Consider the following 22,258-nt stretch of genomic DNA (forward strand, 5'->3'; position numbering starts at 1 on the left):
CAACTCTAGCAACCTAGCAATACCAGACAACAACCAATCGAGTCCCTAGAACATCCTCCTCTTCATTGCCTTGATTCCACGATCACACTTTGCCTTTACCTGCACCACAAACACAAATTGCAATGCATGAGTATTTTAAAAACACTCAGTAAGGCAATCCTCCCATCTACTGGGCTATACACACAAGCAATAGAGACATCTCTAACCATCAACCAACAATCAACAATAACAAACCAGGACTCTGCATCGACCGACACCAAACATGCATCGACCGACACCAAACATGCATCGACCGACACCAGTTGGGGTTGCGTCGACCGACGCATGATATGCATAGACCGATGCAAGGTTCACTTGCATCGACCGATGCTTCCATTGCATCGACCGACGCATGCTCGACATAGCATGAAAACCCTAAAGTTTTACATGCCATCCTCGCACTTGCATCGACCGATGCACATGCCAAGCATCGTTTTTCCCCGAAGCTTCTCACCGGATCTTCGTTCCTACAACCACAAAACTCGATCCCAAGTCACAAGAAAGCTTCCCAACGTCCCAAATAACATACTAACAAGGCAAACAACACATAAACAAGCAGATCAGAGAAATCTCCAGCTTAGATAAGCCATGGTCATGCACTTACCTTTACCAAGAAATTTTTGAACCTTAAAAGCAAGAACACGCTCCTAGGAAGCTCCTACAACGATCTCAGCTACAGATCTCTACAGGAAACGCCTCCAATCACCATAAATCACCAAGAACACTCAAGAACACTTAGAGAACTTTTTCTCTCTTTTCTTTTCTCTCAAAAGCGGCTAAACACGACTAATGAGACAAAACTCGAGTTAAGGGTTTTCCTAACCCAAAACGCAGCGTTTAACTTAAACTCGTCCGCAGAAAACCAACCTTGCATCGACCGATGCACATAGTGCATCGACCGTTGCAACCCCTAAACCAGGATTTCGGTTCGCGGATGTTACAAGTAATATATAGGAACTCTTGGTTTCCTTCACCCTTAGTTTCAACATGAAAACCATTCAAGCGAATGTTTTTGAAACTCAATAAGCTCCTTTTTGAGCTGGGTGAATATAAGGCATCACTTATTTCAAGATGCGTGCCATTAGGTAAATGTATATGGGCCTGGCCGTAGCTTTCAATTAAGCTTGCTATACCCGCTATTGTGCTAATATTGGCATTTTTCAAAATGAGATTATGCAAAATATCTCTTATGTTCTTGTCCTCAGCTATTTCTTAATATGGACAAGAATTATGTTTTAGACATAACAGAATAAAACAAACAAATATATATTGAAGAAAATAAAATAATTGAATTTAAACTAAAATTATAATCTAATAAAATTCAAAGCATAAAACATGAAAATTAAATCAAGACAATATTTAAATTTAATTATCCTTTCTTAGACAATGTGAAGTCTCATAATCCAATAGGTCATCATTCTCATGGTCGAAATCTTCTTCACCAACGAGATGAACCAAGTTAGCTTCTGGATTCTTTTTCAAACTCTCTTGATAGAGATCAACAAGGTGCTTAGGTGTTCTGCATGTATTTACCCAATGATTCTCCATACCACATCTATGGCAAATGGATTTGGTCTTATGTTGCGGTTTGAAAATTCCGCGGCCTCTACCTCGACCACGACCAAAGTCGGATCGGTTCCCACGGCCATAACCATCATAATGGTTTCCTTGGTAATTGCCACGACCACCACGTCCTCTACCACGGCCACGGCCGTGATACTTGTCTCTTTGGACGTAGTTAGACTCTTTAGTCTCTTTAGGCTCTTTCTTGGACATATCAACCTTGTGAGCTTCTGGTAATGGGGCAGTACCAGGAGGTCTCATTGCACTGTTCATTAGTAATAACTCATTATTCTGCTCAGCAAGCAGCAAACAAGAGATTAGACTTGCATATGTCTTAAAACCGTTTTCACGATACTGTTGCTGAAGCAGTATGTTATTGGTGTGAAAGGTTGAGAATGTTTTCTCTAGCAAGTCTTCCTCAGTAACCTCCTTACCACATAATTTCAAGATTGAGACTATCTTAAATAGCTCTGAATTATACTCTTCTACGAATTTAAAATCCTGGATTTTTAGATTTTTTAATTGAGCCTTTGGTAGGAGCACCGTCTTTTGGTGTCCATATCTGTTTTTCATCTCTGTCCAAAGGTCAAGAGGATTCTCAATGGTAAGGTACTGGTTCTTGAGACTCTCAACAAGATGATGGCGTATTAGCAAAATCGCCTTGTACCTACTCTTTTCAGTACAATCATTATCATCCTCAATGCACTCACATAGGTCCTTTGACTTCAGGGTAATTTTAGTGTCCAATGCCCATTGTAAATAATTGTCTCCAGAGACATTAATTGCAGCATATCGGAGATTGTCGATCTTGGACATCTATAAAATACAAAACATGCACCCGATTATTTTCATACGGTATTTAAGACCGAACCATGCCAATTTTTTTGGATTATGCCTTGCGGTATTTAAGACCGAACCATAGAATTAATTTCGTCTAGGCCATGCGGTATTTAAGACCGAACCATGCCAATTTTAGTAAATAATTTCTTGTCTTTTAATATATAGTTTTTGTCTTTTAATATATAGTTAATATATGCATGAAACAATCCTAGACAAAAATATAATCTAGTATGGACAAGGAAATATGCAAATAATTTTAAGTTTTAAAGTTTTCTTTTTCTCTAGATAAGATTATTTCCTTTTTAGTTTAGTAAATTTTCCTATTCTGAATAGAATTAGGACAAGAGGTTTTAGGAAAAACTTTTCTCTAGGGTTTTGATTTTAAGTTCTTAGTTTTAGGGTTTCATGCAAGACATAGAATCAATCAAAACAATAACAATCCATCTTATTCTAAGCAATTCTAAACCTCATACAATCCGAATTTTAAAGTTTTAGGGTTTAGGGTTTCAAAGCTTAGGGTTTTGATTTGTTGATTGTGTAATTGTATGTTTTAGGGTTCCAATATGATTAAGAGATCAGGTTCGATATATGTGTCCGATGAGTTCGATTTATTTACCTTCCACCGTTTTGGGGTTGATTGGAATTGATCCGGGAGCTAAAGACCTCAGATATACCTCGAGTTTGATCACGAACCTCAGACTAGTCACGAACAAAACTTGATCACGAACACAAGCTGATCGCCGATCTTGAACAATCACGAACTTGATGCGGTCGCCGAGCTTGAACGAACAAGAACTTATGTGCGGCGGCGGTTTAGGATTTTAGGGATTTTCTCAGTTGGAGATTTAGAACAAGTCGTGCTGATAACGTGTTGTGAAACTAGAGAAACAAAGCTTGTATTCTCTCTTCATATTATCATTAATCAATCGAATAATACATATATATATAGGGATAGATAAACCCTTAGTACAAAACCGACTAGGACTAAGAGAAGATGGTCGATGGGCCTTATGGACTTAGACAATATATGAGCCGGTTATGGAGATCCATCCTAAGTGATTTACAACATTACAATTTTTGTTTGAAGCAGTTTTTTAAACACAGACTCTTGAGTCTTGACTTTGAAAAAGAGGTATACTACAAATCCCCTATTTAATAAAACGGAAGTACACAACTTTTTTTGTAGACTATATAATTTTTATAAGTTGGTTACAAAATAAGTTATCATTAAATATAGGTTGGTTACAAAAAAAACGTTATTGATTAATTGGTCAATTCATGGGCTATATGAATACACTTAAGAATATCCTAAAGAATCTTTTTAAAGAGAATATTCCAATGATTTATATAATTTCCTAAATAAAATCTTTAGTATTCGATATATTGTTACAAAATATATACTATTAGACATAAAAATATATTCATAGGCGTAAAAAAAGAATAAAATATTGGCAATTTATCACACTTAATCGTGATTTCCGAGATCTTATTGTGCAACTGAAAATAAAATCTTACCTAAGCACATGTCATATTAAAAAACTTTCACCAAACATGTTCAAAAATTAAAATAAAAACAAACAACAAACATAATCATTTCTCATACATAAAATTACAAAATTAACAATTTAAAACTTACAAATAGATATTTTTTTAAGCCATTATATTTAGCATATGATTTTATTGTATAATGTTTTATCCAAAAAAACTTTTAAAAATAATCATATAAATTATATTTTATTCTAAAATTATAATATAAATAAAATGAATTCCAACCCGTGCTCATCGATTACATATAGGGCATGTTCGTTTCGTAGACGCAGGCGGCTGCGGCAGCGACAACGACATCGGCAAACGTAATATTTTTAATCGATGCATCTAATCGACGTTCAAAATCAGAAGCTGCGTTTGTCGCAGCGTTATGCCGCAGGTACCTACGGCAACCAAATAAACAACGATAATTGTGGCTGTCGTAACCGCCGTTTGCCTGCGATACCTGCGGTAACGAAACGAACAAGCTACGCCTTACATCCAAACTTAATAATTAAAATCAACTTAATTATATTATAAATATATTGAAATTCAACAATTGCTTTTGCCAAAAACAAAAGCAAAAGCGTAGAAAAATAAAAGGTAGATATTTGTCTTCGCCGCTATATATGTTAACTTCCAAGTCTAATACTTTTCCAATCATGACAATTAGGGTTTACTGAGTGAAAACGAAAGCCAATTACTGACTATTTGATCAACTTTTCTAACCCAATAAATATAAAAATAATGAATATGCATTTAGCTGATCGAATTTAGGGTTAGAAACTGCTGTAATTAATAAACCGTTATCAAATGTATGGCGTATAGTTTGTGATCAGTACGCGGCCTTTCACTCCAGTTATACATATATGATCAGCTGCAGTATGATTTTTGTTTTTGAAATTTGAATTCACATCATACTCCATTTATCGCTGAAAACATTCGAAGACATAAAGATTAGTTGTGGTGTATACTCTTTTATTAAAGTTACAAATCACGTTATTAGTGAGTGTAGTATCCAATCCGACTATTTTTACTCAAATGTGAAAGCAACTCTATTTCCAAGATCCACTTTGTTACTACTACTTAAGTACTCATTTGGTTTTGGAGAAAAGTATACTCATCAGGTCAAAAAGACAGCAAAATAAAATTTCTTTGTTCTTCGCTATTGGATTTTACTAAAATGGTATTTGACATTTGAACTCATCAACCTGGTTTACTACAATGAAGATCATATAAAAGTTTTATAAAGCTAATTAAAGAGTAAGGTTGTCTAAATCAATGACTAACAATGTGAAAATCCATTCACATAAAGAGAAAGTAAATAATGGCTAGTAGTCTGGTACTAAAAGAAATATATATATATATAATACATATATATATTTTGTACATATATCTTTCTGGTTAGTAAATAAGTGTAGAAAACTAATATAGTTTTGGTGGGCTGGCACATTCCAATACTGGGCCTAAGTTATGCCCAAACCGCCTTATGTTTGAGAGACAAAATTCATTTTGATACTACTAATTACTAAACTGTTAACGTGTTTCTAAGAATTATGAACTTTTTTTTTGCTCTCAATATTTAGTAGAGCTTAGATTGTAATACCCATTTACATAATATTCCAAATTGTTATTTGTTGAGTGTTGTGTGTTTAAATAAAGGTTATATATAAATATTTCTTAAGATTTGTCATTATAATTTAAAGAAAATATAAATCAATGATAAAATGAGAATCTTATTATTTTATAAATACATGATAAGATCAATTTTACAGTGTGATATGTCTCCCAACATGGTTATTTCGATATTGGTAATTTTTTTTTCTTATATAATTCAAATGATGTGATTGGATTGAACAAAATATGAAAGGATATAATATATATATATATATATATTTATATATATATATATATATATATATATTCTTGCAACAATCAATTGACGAGATTGGATGTAAGACCACTTGATAGATCTATATATAAACTATTCATAGCCTTTGATGATGTAAAATGGAAGTGTGAATTAAACTATAAGCAATGGTGATCACTTCATATCGCACCAATGTAGTGGAACTAAACGTCTCTTTTCTGTTATCACGTGGTCGAATTAATTGGTCTACCATTTACCAATTATAACCCAAAACAAAATAACATCCCAAAAAACAAAACAAAAAAACATTATAATAAGTGAACAACCTTATTTAGAAATACTTGACCAATTTAATAGAAAAATTAATCTAAAGATAATAGAAATGTGATTTCAGATTTATTTTTTACTAGATGGTCTAAGTATGTTTTGACTTTGGAGTTTTCGGGTTTTAAATGGTTAAATTTGTTTATCATGGACAAATTATATCGATTATGTTGGATTGACAACGAAGGAAAGATAGAAGATATAACTACTGAAGAGTGAACCAAATTAGATTTTTGCATATACTTGGTCGAGGACAGGAGAGTTCGCTCAGTTGATTTGACTCCTATACTATAAATTTTTATCATAAAAAAAAAAAACAGTCAAATATCTAAGAAGTATTTCCAAGAAACCGAGAATTTTGTTATTTTAAAAACTTTGATGTAAAAATATATTTCTCATTAATGAACAAAGTGGTCATACAAGGAGTATTTATACTCGATACAAGTGTAGTAGGATAGTAAGCTAAAGGAGACTTAGCTATACTAATACACTATAATAAATTTATATCCTAATAAGTCAATATACTTCCTTCCCCCTTCAAGTGGATACTCTGCTTCAGTGCTACTTGAACTCACTATGTTTTGCTTCTTTGATTTCTAAGAGATCAGTGAAGTTCCAAGAAAGATGCACATACCAGTGATTGATCGTCGTGAGTCTTTGCAAGTTCTCCAATCAGCATCTACAAACCCGTTTAGACAAATTTCAGAATATGCAGAAAAGAAGATTCCTTGGCCTAGGCTATTCTTCATATATTTGAGAACACTGCGAGCAGCCTGGAGATGAACATCCATAGGACATGAAAGGAACTGGCTCAACTTGTTAACTGCAAAGGTAATATCCGGTCTTGTGATGCACAAGTATAACAACCTGCCGATCAACTCTCGGTATGGTTGTTCGTCAGATAGTAAAACACTTGTTTCCTTTGTAAGCTCAATTTTAGGATCCATAGGAACAGAGTTAGGTTTGCAACCCAACAAACCAGCATCAGCCAACAACTCTAAGCAATACTTCCTTTGACAAACAGAGATACCATCAGCATTTCTAGCTATTTCTAAGCCTAGAAAGAATTTTATCGGTCCTAGATTTTTTGTCTTAAACTGCTTAGCAAGGCAAGTTTTGACAGAAGTTACAACTTCGTCATTGTTACTCGCAATCAAAATGTCATCCACATAGACAATAAGAGCAATATAAGAGGTAACTTCTTCTTTGACAAATAAGGTATTGTCGGCATATGATTGGGTAAAACCATCATCCAATAAAGCTTTTGAAAAGCATCGATACCATTGTCTAGAGGCCTGCATCAAGCCATAGATAGACTTGTTGAGCTTGCAGACTACATTTGGTGGTAAGGTGCCGGAAGATGGTGTGTATCCCTGAGGAAGACTCATATATATCTCCTCATCAAGTTTACTATGCAAAAAAGCACTTGTATCATCCATTTGGGTAAGGCTTCAACCCTTCTTAGCTGTTAGATCTAAGAGTAACTTCACACTAAAAAGTCTAACCACAGGTGAAAAAGTACCAAAATAATTAACATCTTCATGTTGTGTGAATCCTTTAGCAACCAGACTCGCTCTAAAGAGCCGTCCGCATGGTATTTTATTGTGAAAACCCATTTACTCCCCACCACATTCTTACCTGGTGGTAGTGAAACAACATTGAAAGTCTTGGTACGCTCCATGTTGCCAAATTCCACATTCATAGCTTGCGTCCACTTCAGAGATGCTATAGCTTGTTGAAAATTTTTAGGTTATATAGGATTTATAGGATGGTTTGATATTAGAGTAGGTGAGATAAGATGACAAGGGATAAGGAGTGGTAAGCTTTTAGTGGTAAGAGAATAAGGAGAAGACAATGATGAAGAAGAAATTTGATTAAGAGAACAATGATATTCAAAAAGATAACATGGTGCTCTAGATGATCGCCTTGGCCTGACATCGGATAGTGAAATAATGGTCGTCTCGGCGGACACAGTCTCATCAACAGAAGAGTCACCAGTAGCATTTGTATTTGTAGATGTTCGAGATGCATCATATGTGGATTCATGAGATGTACTAGATGTATGAGATGCAGGGGTATGAAAATAGTCTATATTGTGTGGAATATCTAATGGCAATATAGACATGTCAAAAAGATCATTAGAACTAGGACCATTTTGAGTATCAACAAAAGGGAAAACATTTTCGTGAAAGATAATATTTCGAGAAATGGAAATCAGATTATTATCTAGGTGAAGAACTTTGTAACCCTTATAACCAAAAGAATATTCTATGATCGTAAAAAAGTATAATCCGGTTTCTTGTTGTTAAGAAGTTCATAGGGAGTATGATTCATCAACAAAGGAGAGGGTGTCCTATTAATAAGAAATACGGCAGTAAGGAGACACTCTGTCCAATATGCTAGAGGGACATTAGACTAAAAATGAGAGCTCGAGCAACATTAAGAAGATGCTGGTGTTTCCGTTCAACAACAGATTTCTGTTGGGGTGTATATGAACAAGAAAACTGGTAAATCATTCCATGTGTCTTAACTAGATCAGTGAAAGCAAGTTCAGGAGCATTATCAGTCCTAATCTTTTTAATTTTTGCATTATATTGAGTAAAAACATACTTCATAAAAGTCGGAAAGACAATAATGACATCATTTTTATTTCTTAATAGGTAAACCCAAGTAGCTCTAGTACAATCATCAACTATTGTAAGGAAATACCTAAACCTTCTACAGATTCAACAGAAAAGGGTCCCCAAATATCTAGATGAACTAAGTCAATAGGAAAAAAAGACAACTGATTATTAGATGTAAAAGGTAATCGTTTCTGCTTAGCTAGAGGACAGACAGCACAAGGAGTATCATGCCTAAGACTAGATAAAGGTAAAGTACCAATGAGAAGTTTAACCTGTCAGGAGATGGATGTCCAAGGCATTGATGCAAAAGATGTCCATCTACTTCCAAGGATCCAAAAAAATGTGTAGATGCAGGTGACGATGGCGGAGAGATGAGTGCAGACGATGAATCAAGTTGTAGGATGTAAAGATTATGCAATAAGAATCCTTTACCAATCATCAAGCCCTGAATAGACTCCTGAAGATCACAAGAATCAGGAAAGAAATGAGCAGAGCCATGATTATGTTGTAAAAGACTACTAACGGAAATGAGATTAAATTTGAATGATGGAACATGTAGAACATTATGCAAAATGAGAGTCTGTCAACTGAATAGTGCCACAATGTGTTATATCCACCTTAGCCTCATTTGGTAATGAGACTGTGACACCAGAGGCTGTAACTGTTTCACTAAAAAAGGTCAAGTCAGAGCAAACATGACTAGTTGCTCCAGTATCTATGATCCAACTACCATGAGAAATGTGTTTGGATAAAGAGGATAAACATTGATGTTGGAAAGTGAGCCGGTTATTTTCAAACGTAAAGATGCAGAAGGAAACGAAGTGGGAAAGGATAAAGGACTACGAGATGAAGATTGAATAGTCATAGCACCATGTTCTGTAATAGACAAGACTTGAGAAGATAAAACTGGACTCTCTGAAGTTTTAACCTGAGCATTCAGCTGTTGGAGAAGGGTTTGTATCTGATCACTAGTTAGAGTATGATATGCTCAAATTTACCCTAGAGCTACTCTCTCAAATTAAGAGATCACTGCAGTACTTAGGGATCGTATCCACAAGGACTCTAGATCACACAATAGATTTAATAATCTTTTAATTATGCTAAATCAAAATATTAAATTAAAAACAATGCAGAAACAGAATCAAAAGGTGTTGTAAATTCAAAGAATCAAATAGCTAGGCATAGGAAATTACATATTATTAAATCAATAATTTAATAAGGTTCAAGCAATTAAAATCAGATCTAGAACTCTAAACTTTTTTGTAAAATAAATCAGTTCTCACTGCAAATATTATCTAAATTTAAAATCAAAAAATCCAAATCTCTTTGCAAAATTCTAGGTTAAAAATTAGCTTTAATTTCAAGTTTAGATTGTTCACAAAATTATTAAATCAAATCTCTTTGCAGAAAATAATTTTGCTCATCAAAATGTTTTATCAAGAAAATCAAGTACACTCTCATATCAATTTATTTTCCTAATGTATTAATTCTAGGTGATCAATCAAGAATTAATATGATGAACAACCTAAGATGAAGATCATATAAGATAATGAACCCTAAAAATAACAGATCTAATAAACCATAAAAACCCTATGAAAAACCTTAAACCTAACAAGCAAACTACTTAGACATGTTTAATGAAGAACAAGACATAATTCTGAATAATATGCAATAGAAATTAAAAGTAAAAAGAAGGAGTTCAGGAATTCTTCTCTCGAAGGAGTTCAGATCTCTCTCCCAAAAGCTCTCAATATCTCTTCTCTCAAAAAGGTTGCAGAAAATAACTTAGGTCTAAACAATGACCATAAAAATCCTATAAATATTTCTAAAACACGTCCAGAGGCTAATGATGCAAATATGGAAAACTTTTGGGACAACTTTGTAAATCTTCAAAACTTGTGGGAAAACTTCAGATTTGTCTTGTGGATACTGCATCGATCGACACTATGGCTGCATCCGTCGATGCATAGCTCTGAACTCATCTCCCAACTTCACAGCTTCAGCCTCAATGCTTGAATGTATTCCAAATCCTCCTATTTAGCTTCAGCCTCAATGCTTCACAGCTTCAGCCTTAATGCTTGTTCTCATCCATGCTAAATCCTATAAAGACTCAAAAGACTCTAAAAATACTGAAAAGATTCTATAAAAAAGACTTATATCATGGCTAAAAACACCTAAAAACCATGATATATCAGAGTACTAACATCAAAGTTAACAGCAGCAGCAGGAGTAGACTGTGGATAAGAAGGAGTATGCTCTGTCATCACATTAGCAACCGCATGCGTCTGGGAACAAGGGAGGTTAGGTGCATGTCCTCGAGACTGAGTTACTGGTGCAGAGGAACGCTGACTTGCCTGATAATTAGCAAAAGTACTCTTAAATCCTGGTATATAATCCAGTGGATAACCATGCAACTTAAAGCATTTCTGTACTACATGTCCAGTCTGACCATAGTGAGTGCACAGAGGCCTAGATCCTCTAGGACGATAACTGTTCTGAATAACAGCATAGGCAACATTGTCAAAGAGACCTAGATAAGGAGCATTGTCTTGAGGAGGAGCTGAAGTTTGAAAAATCATGCTATCAGGCTTCGGTTTAATAGTCTTCTGCCTCTCATCAGAAGTGACCATATTAAAAGCTTCCTTAATGCTTGGAATAGGCTTCAACATCAGAATATGCATGCGAGTAGACTCATTAAGCCCCATCAAGAATTTAGTTACACGACTTCGTTCATGTAGCTTCTCCTATATAGTAGCTGCATTATACTCACATTTACCACAAATGCAGACTGGTAATTCAACATAATTTTTACACTCCTCCCGTAAGGTCACTAAAAGTGTATAGTAAGATGTAACGCGGAAGAATGAATGAGAAATTGAATTTGCTCTGATACCATATAAACTTTGATGTAAAAATATATTTCTCATTAATAAACAAAATGGTCATACAAAGAGTATTTATACTCTATACAAGTGTAGTAAGATAGTAAGTAAAAAAGACTTAGATATACTAATACACCATAATAAACTCATATCCTAATAAGTCAATAATATTTTGTTTTTGAGAACAATCCTAACAATCTTATCGATGTAATGGTTATGGATGGTTCACTGCCAAATTAATAGGTAGAAATCATCCTCAACAACTAGCTATATAGGTTGGTGTTTTACTATATTTCTTAAAACAATTGGAGCTTATCTTATTAAAAGTCGTCGTCACGACTTGGTCCAACTCATCTCACAAGTTGCTTGGCGTTTTTCATGTTTAGTTAGCCACCGACCTCAAGCCTCGTCTCTGGTAGTTTGTAAAATAAGACTTTAATAAAAATTCTAATCATCCCTATTTTTTTTAATTCAAGAGTTAAAATGTTATGTTCGAATATGGGTTACTATAACTTCCAAATAACATTATCATCCACGGTATAATTCATTTTAGTCTTCATATTAGTTTTACTCAGTTCAATTCAAATTGAAATGGTTCAATAATTAATCCGGTTTGCAACTAATGTAATTTGTAATCCTATATATTCAAGAATGGGTCTCCGTTGAACAGAAAGAAACAAAAATAAAGTAGACCCTAAAATGAAATAAAACTATATACAAAAATAAAAACAATAAACTCCACTAAAAAAGGTCAAAACGTTGACCAAATCAAAAACATCTAACTCAAGTCTTCCACTACTACATCTCCTCTCTATATAACAACGAAGCCAAACCCCCATCTTCTCTCACACAACACAATAAAGAACAAATATGGAGAAACAAATTCCTCTATTGCTCTGTCTCTTCCTCTTCGTCTTCTCAATATCATCCTCTCTCCATGAAACCGAAGCTCGTAAACATTCCAAATATAAACCCGCACCAATCATGAGACTAGTCCCAAGATCTCTCTACGACCAAATCTTCATCCACAAGGACAACAACGCATGCCCTGCAAAAGGTTTCTATCCCTACGAAGCTTTTGTGGAGGCTACAAGGTGGTTCCCGAGGTTCGGAAGCGTAGGAAACTTTTGGACAAGGCGGCGCGAAGTAGCTGCGTTTTTGGCGCAAATATCTCACGAGACGACAGGTGGTTGGGCCACGGCACCGGACGGACCGTACGCATGGGGACTGTGTTTTAAAGAGGAAGTGAGTCCAGAGTAATTATTGTGATGAAACTAACAAGGATTGGCCTTGCGTTCCTGGCAAGTCTTACAAAGGAAGAGGTCCCATTCAACTTTCTTGGTAAGTCTACAATATTAAGTTGATTAACTAATAACCATTTATTTATCTATTACCAATAAAAAAAAAATATTAAACAATTTAATCATCTTTTCTGCAATTTGATTATCGTATCTCAGTTTTAGAGCCTTTGGTTAATTTTACTCTCTCCTTTTGGAATAAATAGGAATTACAATTACGGACAAGCGGGTCGAGCATTGGGTTTTGACGGTCTACAGAACCCAGAACTTGTTGCCAACAACTCTGTTTTAGCGTTCAAGACAGCTCTTTGGTTTTGGATGACCGAACAGATTCCTAAGCCGTCCTGCCATGACGTTATGGTCAACCGATACAGACCGACGAAAGCAGATAGAGCAACAAACCGAACTGTCGGTTATGGTTTAGTCACTAACATCATAAACGGTGGTTTAGAATGTGGGATTCCAGGAGATGGACGGGTCAGTGACCGAGTCGGCTATTTCCAAAGATACGCTCAGTTGTTTAAAGTCAATACAGGATCTAATCTAGACTGCGAGAACCAAACACCCTTCGCCTAGATAATAACTATAAACTACAATCTGTGTATCAAATGAAATTGAAGTTCAATATCACAAATATTTAATAAAACTCACGCAAGCTGAGAGATTTAATGTTTTTACATTTACTTGTAAGCGTACCGTGACATGAAGTTGTTGACCTCAGTCGCGGTTTCATATGCGCCTTCTACACACCTGCCTAAGGCTACACCTGCCACGTAATTGCCACCCAAAAATAGCCCTTCGTTGCCCGAAGATGTTAGGGATGATTTAGCTGTGTCAAGGATATCAAAGTGGCCAACTAGAAACTGAGGAATGGCTTGCGGCCATACCCTAACACCTAATTTGAGTGGATCAGTCGAATTAGGCTTAATTAGCATTTTCCTCAAATCCCTGTCAACTGCTTCCACTAACTCACCTTCAGACTGCGGAAATCAAAACCCAAGAGTGGAATGAAAGATCAGTTCTTAGGTTTACTTGTTTGAAGGAAGATGTGTTACAAGTGTTTCTTGTTTTTTACCTTGGACAGAATCCCGGTGTTGGTAGACCCGCCAATGTAGTTCAGCAGCAAAACTCTTCCGGGCGGAGCTCGATTTGGAAAGAGAGAGGAGCTGTATATAGTTCCTGGAGAAATCCAAGCAATCCAGTGAAACTTATATGAACATTCTGACATAATAGAAGATTAAAACTACAAGATATATACCTAATGTCTCAACTCCTTGCGTGCGTGGATGCAATTGCCCAAAACCCTTTAGTTCACCATCTATCAAACACTCAGTTCGGATTGCTTCTTTCGGGTACGAGATAGATACTGCTGCAACTGGTGGATAGTACAGTTTTGAGAGTGCGTTTGCTGCAGATTCCTGAAAAAAAAAGTTGCAGCAGGTGATATAAGAACCCATATTTGTGAAATTCCTTGTTCGCAAAACGAGAAACTTACAGAAAGAGGGCGCAAGAGGCCGCTTGCAACATGAGATGGCACAGTCATTACAACACTTTTGCTCTGCACGGACACTACACCATTTGGAGTCTCATAGGTTAAGTTGTATCCCCCGCTGTCCAGCTTAGTAATACCTGAGAGCTTCCACGACAATTTAACTTTGCTACCTAACCTGTCAAATTGCAAAAGGATTTCAGAAAATATTTGAAAGTGTTTGCATTGTTCACTTCCAATAGAGAAAGAAAAGTCACGGCATACCTTGAAGATATTGCTTCTGGCAACATTCGAAGTCCTTTCCTGAAAGAACCAACTGTTTGGCCCTTTGGTTTTGGCAGGCGCCTGGAGTAGGAGGTTGAGTTGTTATACAATTATATATCAAGGCACAAAAGACCCAAAGCAACTGAAAAAGGTTATGTTACTCACGGGTCTCGTTCAGCCTTGGGAGCTTTTTTCCTCTCCTGAATTGCCTTAAAAGTACCACCAATGATGCTTCCACCATTTTGCTCTAGTTTCCAAACCTTCCCAAACGCTGCTTTCATGCTCAGTTTCGAAGGATCACCCGCATAAACACCTAAAGCATGAAATGTAAAGCATTAATGGTGCACTAAAAAACAAAAACAAAACTGCTAGATAATCAAATTCGCAGACATCTAATCAAATAAATGGTTCATATGAAGCTATATTTGTCACTCTACCTGAACAAAACGGTTCAATAAGGCGCTCAAACACCTCAGCACCGAGGTTACGCCGAACAAACTCCTCCACAGATTCTTCACGACCCTGTCACCTTTGCCAAACTCTAAGAACATGAGCAGATTCTACCAACACAAAGCCTAGCTTTGCAAGAAACTTAATTGATCTAAAAGGATGGTCAGAAATACACACTGGAGGTGATGGTCGAATGCCAAGTGCACCAAACCCAGCTCTAATCTTCCCACCAATGCTCATCAAATCAAAGAACGGTAAGTCCGTTAGCTTCGATGGAACCGGCCTCAATTTCCCATTCCACAACACAAACCTTGGCGCAGTAGGATCTCCCAACACCAAATCATCCTTCAAACGACTATCAACCTGAACAAACCATAAACATTCAAAACACTTAAAACATCATCACATCTACAAACATACATGCAATTCAACAACTACATTGTTCTCAATAAGAGTGAAACTTTCAAAATCAAGTCCAAGAACTTACCACCATAGTCAGCATAGGATCAGAAGGCTGAAAGCTATTAGGACCTTCTTCCCAGAGAAAACCATTCTCTTCACGAGTGATAATGTTACCTCCAACACGATCCTTAGCCTCCGTCACAATCAAATTCGGAGCAGCATCAGGATGCTTCGTAGCGAGCGCTTGCGCGATACAGAGACCACTGATACCTCCGCCGACAATCACACAGTCCGTAGTCATCGTGTTGCCTCCTCCTCCGCCTTCGATTTTGGAAGATCCGACGGTTGGTCCACCGGCCACGGAACAACGGAGTTTAAGAGGCTTATAGACATGTAATCGAAGATTCGGCTTCGAGAACGACGGAAGAAGCGATTGAGTCGACGGACGGAGAAGAGATAACTCCATGGAAATCTCAAGAGAGAATTTACAATTTTGTCAGCTTCTTTCGTTTTCTTTCAGATTGGGTAATCAATCTTCTTCACAAGACGAAGAAGAAAGAAGAAGACGATGGAGAAATATTCACCTGCTTTAACTCACACCATAAGTGAATGTGCACCACCCTCATACAATACTTTGGGTTTAGAAATATTAATAAGTTCAGTGAGGCCCGTAATAACGTTTATTGTTTAGCTTGGCCCAATATGTAGCAAGATAATTATAGGCCCAATAGGCATTAAACAAGATTCTTCCTGACTTTAGTTTCCTTGTAGTTTAAGTTAAAAACTTTTTACTAAGGAAAAAAATAAGTTAAAACCTTCAAAAACCATCATTTTTGCTTTTTCTTTATTCAGTTATCAAAGTTTCCTGTAAAAAGTCCACTATTACCATTTCAAACCTTAAATTTATCGGACCGCCCATCGTTATAAAATCATATTTGAACAAGAAAAAAAGAAAAAAAAAATCTTCAAAATATTTTTCTTGTTTATCACTCGTTTGCTTCCATTTAAAGTCAACTTAGCTCTGCGATAATCTCTCTCTAATCGACAAAAAGTTGTGACACTTCCTTTTGTCTTAACACAATTGTTGTTATTATGAATTAGATTGATGACCGTTAAAGTTATGATAAACCCCCTTACGTATTTAGTTCTTAATTAAGAAGAAGAAAAAAAAATCACTATAGGCAAACATGCTTAGTTTAATTGCGGGATAATTATATATGTCGATAGAAGTATTATGACCACTGGGAGCGACGTCGTTAGAGTAAACACCACATAGTTAAACAAAGACATGACTAGTGCATGTGTTTATGCTGTCTCTAATTATTTAAGGCCCTAACGATTGTGTCTTTGTCTCGTGTCATTGTCCACTTATCTTTCTAATTAATTTTTTAAGCAAAAAAATCTAATTGCGTAATGAATAATTAGTTTTATTTTCCTCATATAAATTATGGAGGTTTTGGGAGATGAACGGGTGTGATTTAGGCAAATATATGTATGATCAAAATTATTTGTGTTAATCTTTCAAATCAAATGGGTTGTCATCCTCTACATCAACAAAAAGGAAATTAATAATTAAAATAACTCAACTTTTAATTTAGATTTCAAAGACATAATGAGATTACGTTTTTAATTGCCCTTTTTTCTTGATATTTCGAAATCCGTTGTAGAATATTTCTGTGACCAAGAATGATTTTTTGTTACTTTGTGTCGTGTTCACTTGTATCCCATCAAACATCTATTCCTAGTTAGAGTGAAATAAATGGATCTGTTCATAATTATGCACAAAACCTTCATCATAAGCAAATTTCCTTGTCGACGACGATTTCTAAAACTTAATTATAACATTGGTTTAGGCAATGATGCTTACCACTTTGCACTACTAGTGTGGAGTTTTGATGTGCTTCTTTATACATCTTAATTGAAAATATCTACATTGATCAAAACAAAACTCGAAAACTGAAATATCTATTCAAACAAACGATGCTTAAATTAATATCGATTGATTCTTTTTATTTGATCGCAATTATTATTCTTTCAGAGGAAAAGAAAAATAAATAATTTTTTAAAAAAACAAATATTAAAAATATGCCTTTTTATAAAACTAGAAGAAACATGCACCTTGGGAAAGACATGAATGGAACATACATAATCAAACAAGAAACTTCACTGCCACTTGCCAGCAAAATGCCACGTACGCATGAACCCAACCGTGTGGACAGCGATGCACCGCGACTAAATTAATACACTTCTTCGAATCCTATCAAGTAAGGTCGTCGCCATTACTACATGGGATCCCTTGATACAATTTCATATATTATATTACATTACATATCCCTAATAATAATTTTGTCCAAATATTTAATGACGTTTTCAATAGACAGCTTACAGCTAAGTATTACTATTGATATGCTCCATATGTCATAAATGTTGTTAGGATATTCGATTATATATACAATAAACATACATACTGTAATAATTTGTTTGTTGCATATAATTTAAGATACCTTTGTGCGATGTTTAGTTTCGGTGTACGATAACCACATGTCTTGATAAAACGTGATTGATAAAATCATACGTATCGTAGTCGAAATGACATGACAGGTTTGAAAATAAAATTTATACAGCAGACCAATCAAATAGTATTTCTAAAATGTCACCGTTTGTGGAGTCCATGACATTGTACACAAAAAAAAACTTGGACGTGTGCATTGATACGTATCTTGTCGTAGACTCAGCCCTGATCCCTAAATTTTGAATTTCAAGTATTAAAATACTTGCAATAATATACTAGTGTGACATTATTATTTTGACAAATATACAGCCACCGACGTACAGATAGGCATACTCTCTTAATTTCTTTATTCATTTTGTAGCTTTCTTGCAAGTATATTTATATTTATAATTATAATATATATATATATATATATACTATATGCATGAACATATAAATGTTTTTAAATATTTATAGAGTATATATAATCAACTCAAAATAGCAATATTAGTTATCGTGTGTTAGGAAAGGTAAAGATAAACAATTTGCAATACGGAAATAAAAATCCTACCTTTTCTCTTTCAAGCTTCTTCAGTGAATTTTTCTAAACCCAATATCCTGTAACCACCCTCTTGTCCAAAGCTCAGATCTATTTATTATCTGTCAGTGTCTCACTATTTATTAATTTTATGTGGTATTCTTGATCACCATTTCTATGGCAGAGAGGGACCACCTGGTATAGTATGACTTTGCACTTATTTTTGGCGAATCCTGATGTTAGCTGCATTATAAACCACCATCAGTATCTCAACCATCACCCGGGCTTTTAGCCCCCGAATCCTTGCCATGACTTTGATTCTACTAGTGATCCTCACTCCGGTGAGTTCTTTGGCTATGATTCTTCTACCAACGGCATAGTGTCCTTTGACCGTGACCTATCTGGCATCTCTCGATTTCATCGATGATCTCCAATCTTGCAACCATGATCTCGCATGTCTCCAATTGCTTGTTAGCACTTGTTTCATAGTTCTCATGGATTCTTGTCTGATGTTTCCTTTATCTTTAGTTATACTTATGTCTTTCAGGAAAAGCTATGCTTGTAACTTCTTAAACTTAGGGATACTTTATTATTCTCCGTGTAATACTTCTATCTGATTGAATAGAATCATCCGTTTGTCCAAAACAAAAAAAGGTAATCGTGTGTTTTACATACCGTATTATTCTCTCATTCCGTACCACATTGCCATAGTTAAAATGCTATCATCGATTTTGAGTGATAACATGTTAGAATTAGCGACATTAACAGAATCATCCATCAACTATTATAGTCTATAAATTAACATTATAATTTACAAGTTACAACATTGATAGTAGTTTTTTTTTTGGACATCCAAACATTAATAGCTACAAACCTTGAAACTGTAGTTTGATTGTATCATAATATAATAAAAGCATAAGATAATAACAACAGAACGATAGTACGTAATCATACTAGTTCTTTAAAATGCATTTCACTAAACTAGCTAGTCATCTGTCTATATGCGTGTAATTTATTGTACAGTTACAATGCATTTCATCGAAGATAAATTGTACAGTCAAACTATGTCATATTATGTTTTTTTGGCCAAAACATTCACAAGCACCGATCGAAGTGCTTTGGATGCGTTCAATAAATTATATCCAAAACTCAAATAATTACAATAATGTTTTTTCTTTCCGTTTTATATAACTTAAATTAAAACTCAATAATTATTGGTTAAATATCTAAATAGGGTCCCGGAGGATCGACTAACCAGAGCCTGAATCCACATGAATCTGTCACGTGAAAGCCAATGTGGGTACGTACGATCAGAAAATGACATAGGATCCCGATTTAGCTGGCTGATATCGGGATTATATAACTGTGCTCGTTGGCCATGATATAAGTTTGACATTTTCAATTAACTGTTCTAAATCATTTACAAAAATGTAAAAAACAAGAAAAAAAAAAGAGAGCAAATTAAATTAGGAAAAATTATAAAAAATGAGTTTTTTCTAAACATTTGTCCATATACACTTTTTTTTTAAGATTGTCAATTGTGACGAAAATGCCCCTACTAATAGGAATAGTGAAGTTTTTAGGAGTTTAAACCAAAAAACAAACAGAAAACTCATGTTATTATACAACTGTGTAAAAAAAAAAATTGAAAAAAAAAATGTATTGGGTGTCAAAAATCAGTTTGTAAATTGCTGATTTCTGGTCTAAATTGTTTAGAATAGACTTTCTATGCGAAAAGTACCGCTCGCCCTAATTCTCTCTCATGCATGATAATCGAGGCACCGCTCTACTCACCTTTCTTCGACGCCGGCGAGCCGGAGCTCTACCGGCGTCGGGATCTCTCAAGCTCCCTGCTCCTTTACTACTTCTGTCTACTCTTCTCGTCTGTATTTTTGGTTCTCTTCACCGGAGGTCTTCGGAGAGTCCAGATCTCAACTCCGATTTCGCATCAGTCTCAATCAATTCCCATCGTCCCTCCGCTTATGTCCTCCTCTCTCAGTGAGACTGCTCATCTGAATATCCAACTGACTGAATTCACTTCTCAACCCCTCGAAGGCCCTGGTTCCATTGGTGTTTGTCTCTCGAGCTGGTTTTGTCCACAGTCAACTTTAACATCTCACCTATCCTCGGATTTATATCCTCCCTCCAAGTGTTCGACTTGGCGGCAGCCGGACGGGAGCTCTGTGTTGACACCGGAGCCTTTGAAGATCTTGACAAAGAACACCTTAACCCCGACTTGCTCTGTTCCAACCTCGTTATCTCTTTGACACCGGAGCCTTAACACCTTAACCCCGACAAAGAACACCTTAACCGTTAAGATGTTGGAGTTACCTTGCTTTCACCAGCTCCCTTTATCCACCTCACCCGATCCCTGAACCCAATCAAGAACTATTTGGCATCTGTATGGTCGCATCTATTACCTCTGCTTGGTCAAGACGAGTTTCTCTCGGTAGCAGAATATCGGTGTCCCCAAAGCTGCTTCTTAGACTACTTTGTCGAGGTCAGTCTTTTAACCCTGTCCGGATGCTTGCTTTATGTAGACATATTTATGAATCCGATCCGACAGCTTGCATGCACCCTACCCTTGAACCATTTGACCCCCTCTTTCTGTTACCGCCTTTGGATAGAAACCTTGGGTATGTTGATCTAGTCCAGGACCAAACTGTTTACAAGCTTTGTGTGGATTTCATTTACCTACATTTCCATGTGAGGGATGACCCACCTGCTTTGTTACGGCTTGTCACCCTTCAATTACGATTCCCGGTTTCATCTTCTTCAATCACCATGATCACTCGACAACCATCTCACCGCTTAGCCTCCTCCATGGAGCACACTTTTAAAAGCTCCTATGCGTCTATCGCAAGAGCGAAGTATGACCAGCTGTTGGTCAGCGATTTCCTGAAGTTTGCCTCCAAACTTGAATCCTACAAGATTTCAAAAGATCTTTCACCCTTTGCAAACTCCTCAAGGTTGTGCATCTTGTTGGAAGACTCATGTAGTCTCTATCTTTACATTTCTTGTAACCTTTTGCTTCTAAGCTGTAAGAACATCCCTCTTTTGAGGTTTTAAGTTTAATAAAAGTTTGTTATTGTCCAAAAAAAAAAAAAAAAAAGACTTTCTATGATTTTTTCAAGTTCTGAAACATTTAGATTATTCATTCTACAATTTGTACATCTTCTACGAAGTTTAGACGAAAAAATTGTTCTAAAAACTTTAGAACCTGAATTTTGTATGTTCTACAAAATTAAGAATATGTATTCTACGTTTTTCTTCATTCTACATTAATTCAGAATTCATTTTTCTACGTTTTACCATATATACTAAAAGAAGTAGAAGATATATCATAGACATTTTAGAATTTGTAATATGTAAACCTTAGAATACCTTAAAAATAGAAAGAAAATAAATTAAATAAGGAAAGTGAATATTTTTTAAATATTTTTTAAATATTCTTAATTTATGGTTAAGATTTCGTAATTATTGTTTAGATTTGTTCTAATACATTTTAGAATGCGTATTCTTAATTATTTAGAAGATAAACAAATTAAGAAAAATCGACATTCTACCTTAACGTAATCGGTCACCATCTCTTCCACCTTCAACGAAAATTTCCCTTACTTGTTTATGATGCAAATCTACGTTATTTGTGGTGTATGG

General features: G+C 35.5%; 2 protein-coding genes and 2 pseudogenes across 4 annotated transcripts; 2 read left to right on the top strand and 2 right to left on the bottom strand.

Moving 5' to 3' along the window:
- Positions 1 to 1,404: 1,404 nt before the first annotated feature.
- LOC147940429 (uncharacterized) lies at positions 1,405 to 2,418 on the bottom strand. Its single transcript, XM_087460421.1, has one exon. The coding sequence runs from the start codon at positions 2,416 to 2,418 to the stop codon at positions 1,405 to 1,407; it is 1,014 nt and encodes a 337-aa protein (XP_087316547.1).
- A 10,121-nt stretch (positions 2,419 to 12,539) lies between these two features.
- Positions 12,540 to 12,929, top strand: LOC147940430 (chitinase 10 pseudogene; annotated as a pseudogene).
- Positions 12,930 to 13,173: 244 nt separating this feature from the next.
- LOC104707934 (chitinase 10 pseudogene) lies at positions 13,174 to 13,644 on the top strand (annotated as a pseudogene). The gene has a single exon (XR_015564000.1). The product of XR_015564000.1 is annotated as a chitinase 10 pseudogene (transcript).
- Positions 13,572 to 16,198, bottom strand: LOC104707933 (protoporphyrinogen oxidase 1, chloroplastic). 2 transcript variants are annotated; one of them, XM_010424392.3, is made up of 9 exons: positions 15,658 to 16,198; positions 15,348 to 15,533; positions 15,158 to 15,242; positions 14,886 to 15,033; positions 14,721 to 14,801; positions 14,463 to 14,634; positions 14,226 to 14,385; positions 14,043 to 14,146; positions 13,572 to 13,947 (listed from the first exon to the last, which is right to left on the bottom strand). In XM_010424392.3, the coding sequence occupies exons 1-9, from the start codon at positions 16,036 to 16,038 to the stop codon at positions 13,648 to 13,650; spliced, it is 1,617 nt and encodes a 538-aa protein (XP_010422694.1). In that variant the 5' UTR covers positions 16,039 to 16,198; the 3' UTR covers positions 13,572 to 13,647. The 2 variants fall into 2 exon arrangements, with proteins under 2 accessions (XP_010422694.1, XP_087318199.1); XM_087462073.1 differs by having other exon boundaries at positions 15,158 to 15,249; positions 15,658 to 16,196.
- Between the last annotated feature and the right edge of the window lie 6,060 nt (positions 16,199 to 22,258).

The sequence above is a fragment of the Camelina sativa genome, chromosome 8 (genome assembly GCF_030686135.1).
Source record: "Camelina sativa cultivar CO46 ecotype springtype chromosome 8, ASM3068613v1".
Lineage (NCBI taxonomy): Eukaryota > Viridiplantae > Streptophyta > Magnoliopsida > Brassicales > Brassicaceae > Camelina > Camelina sativa.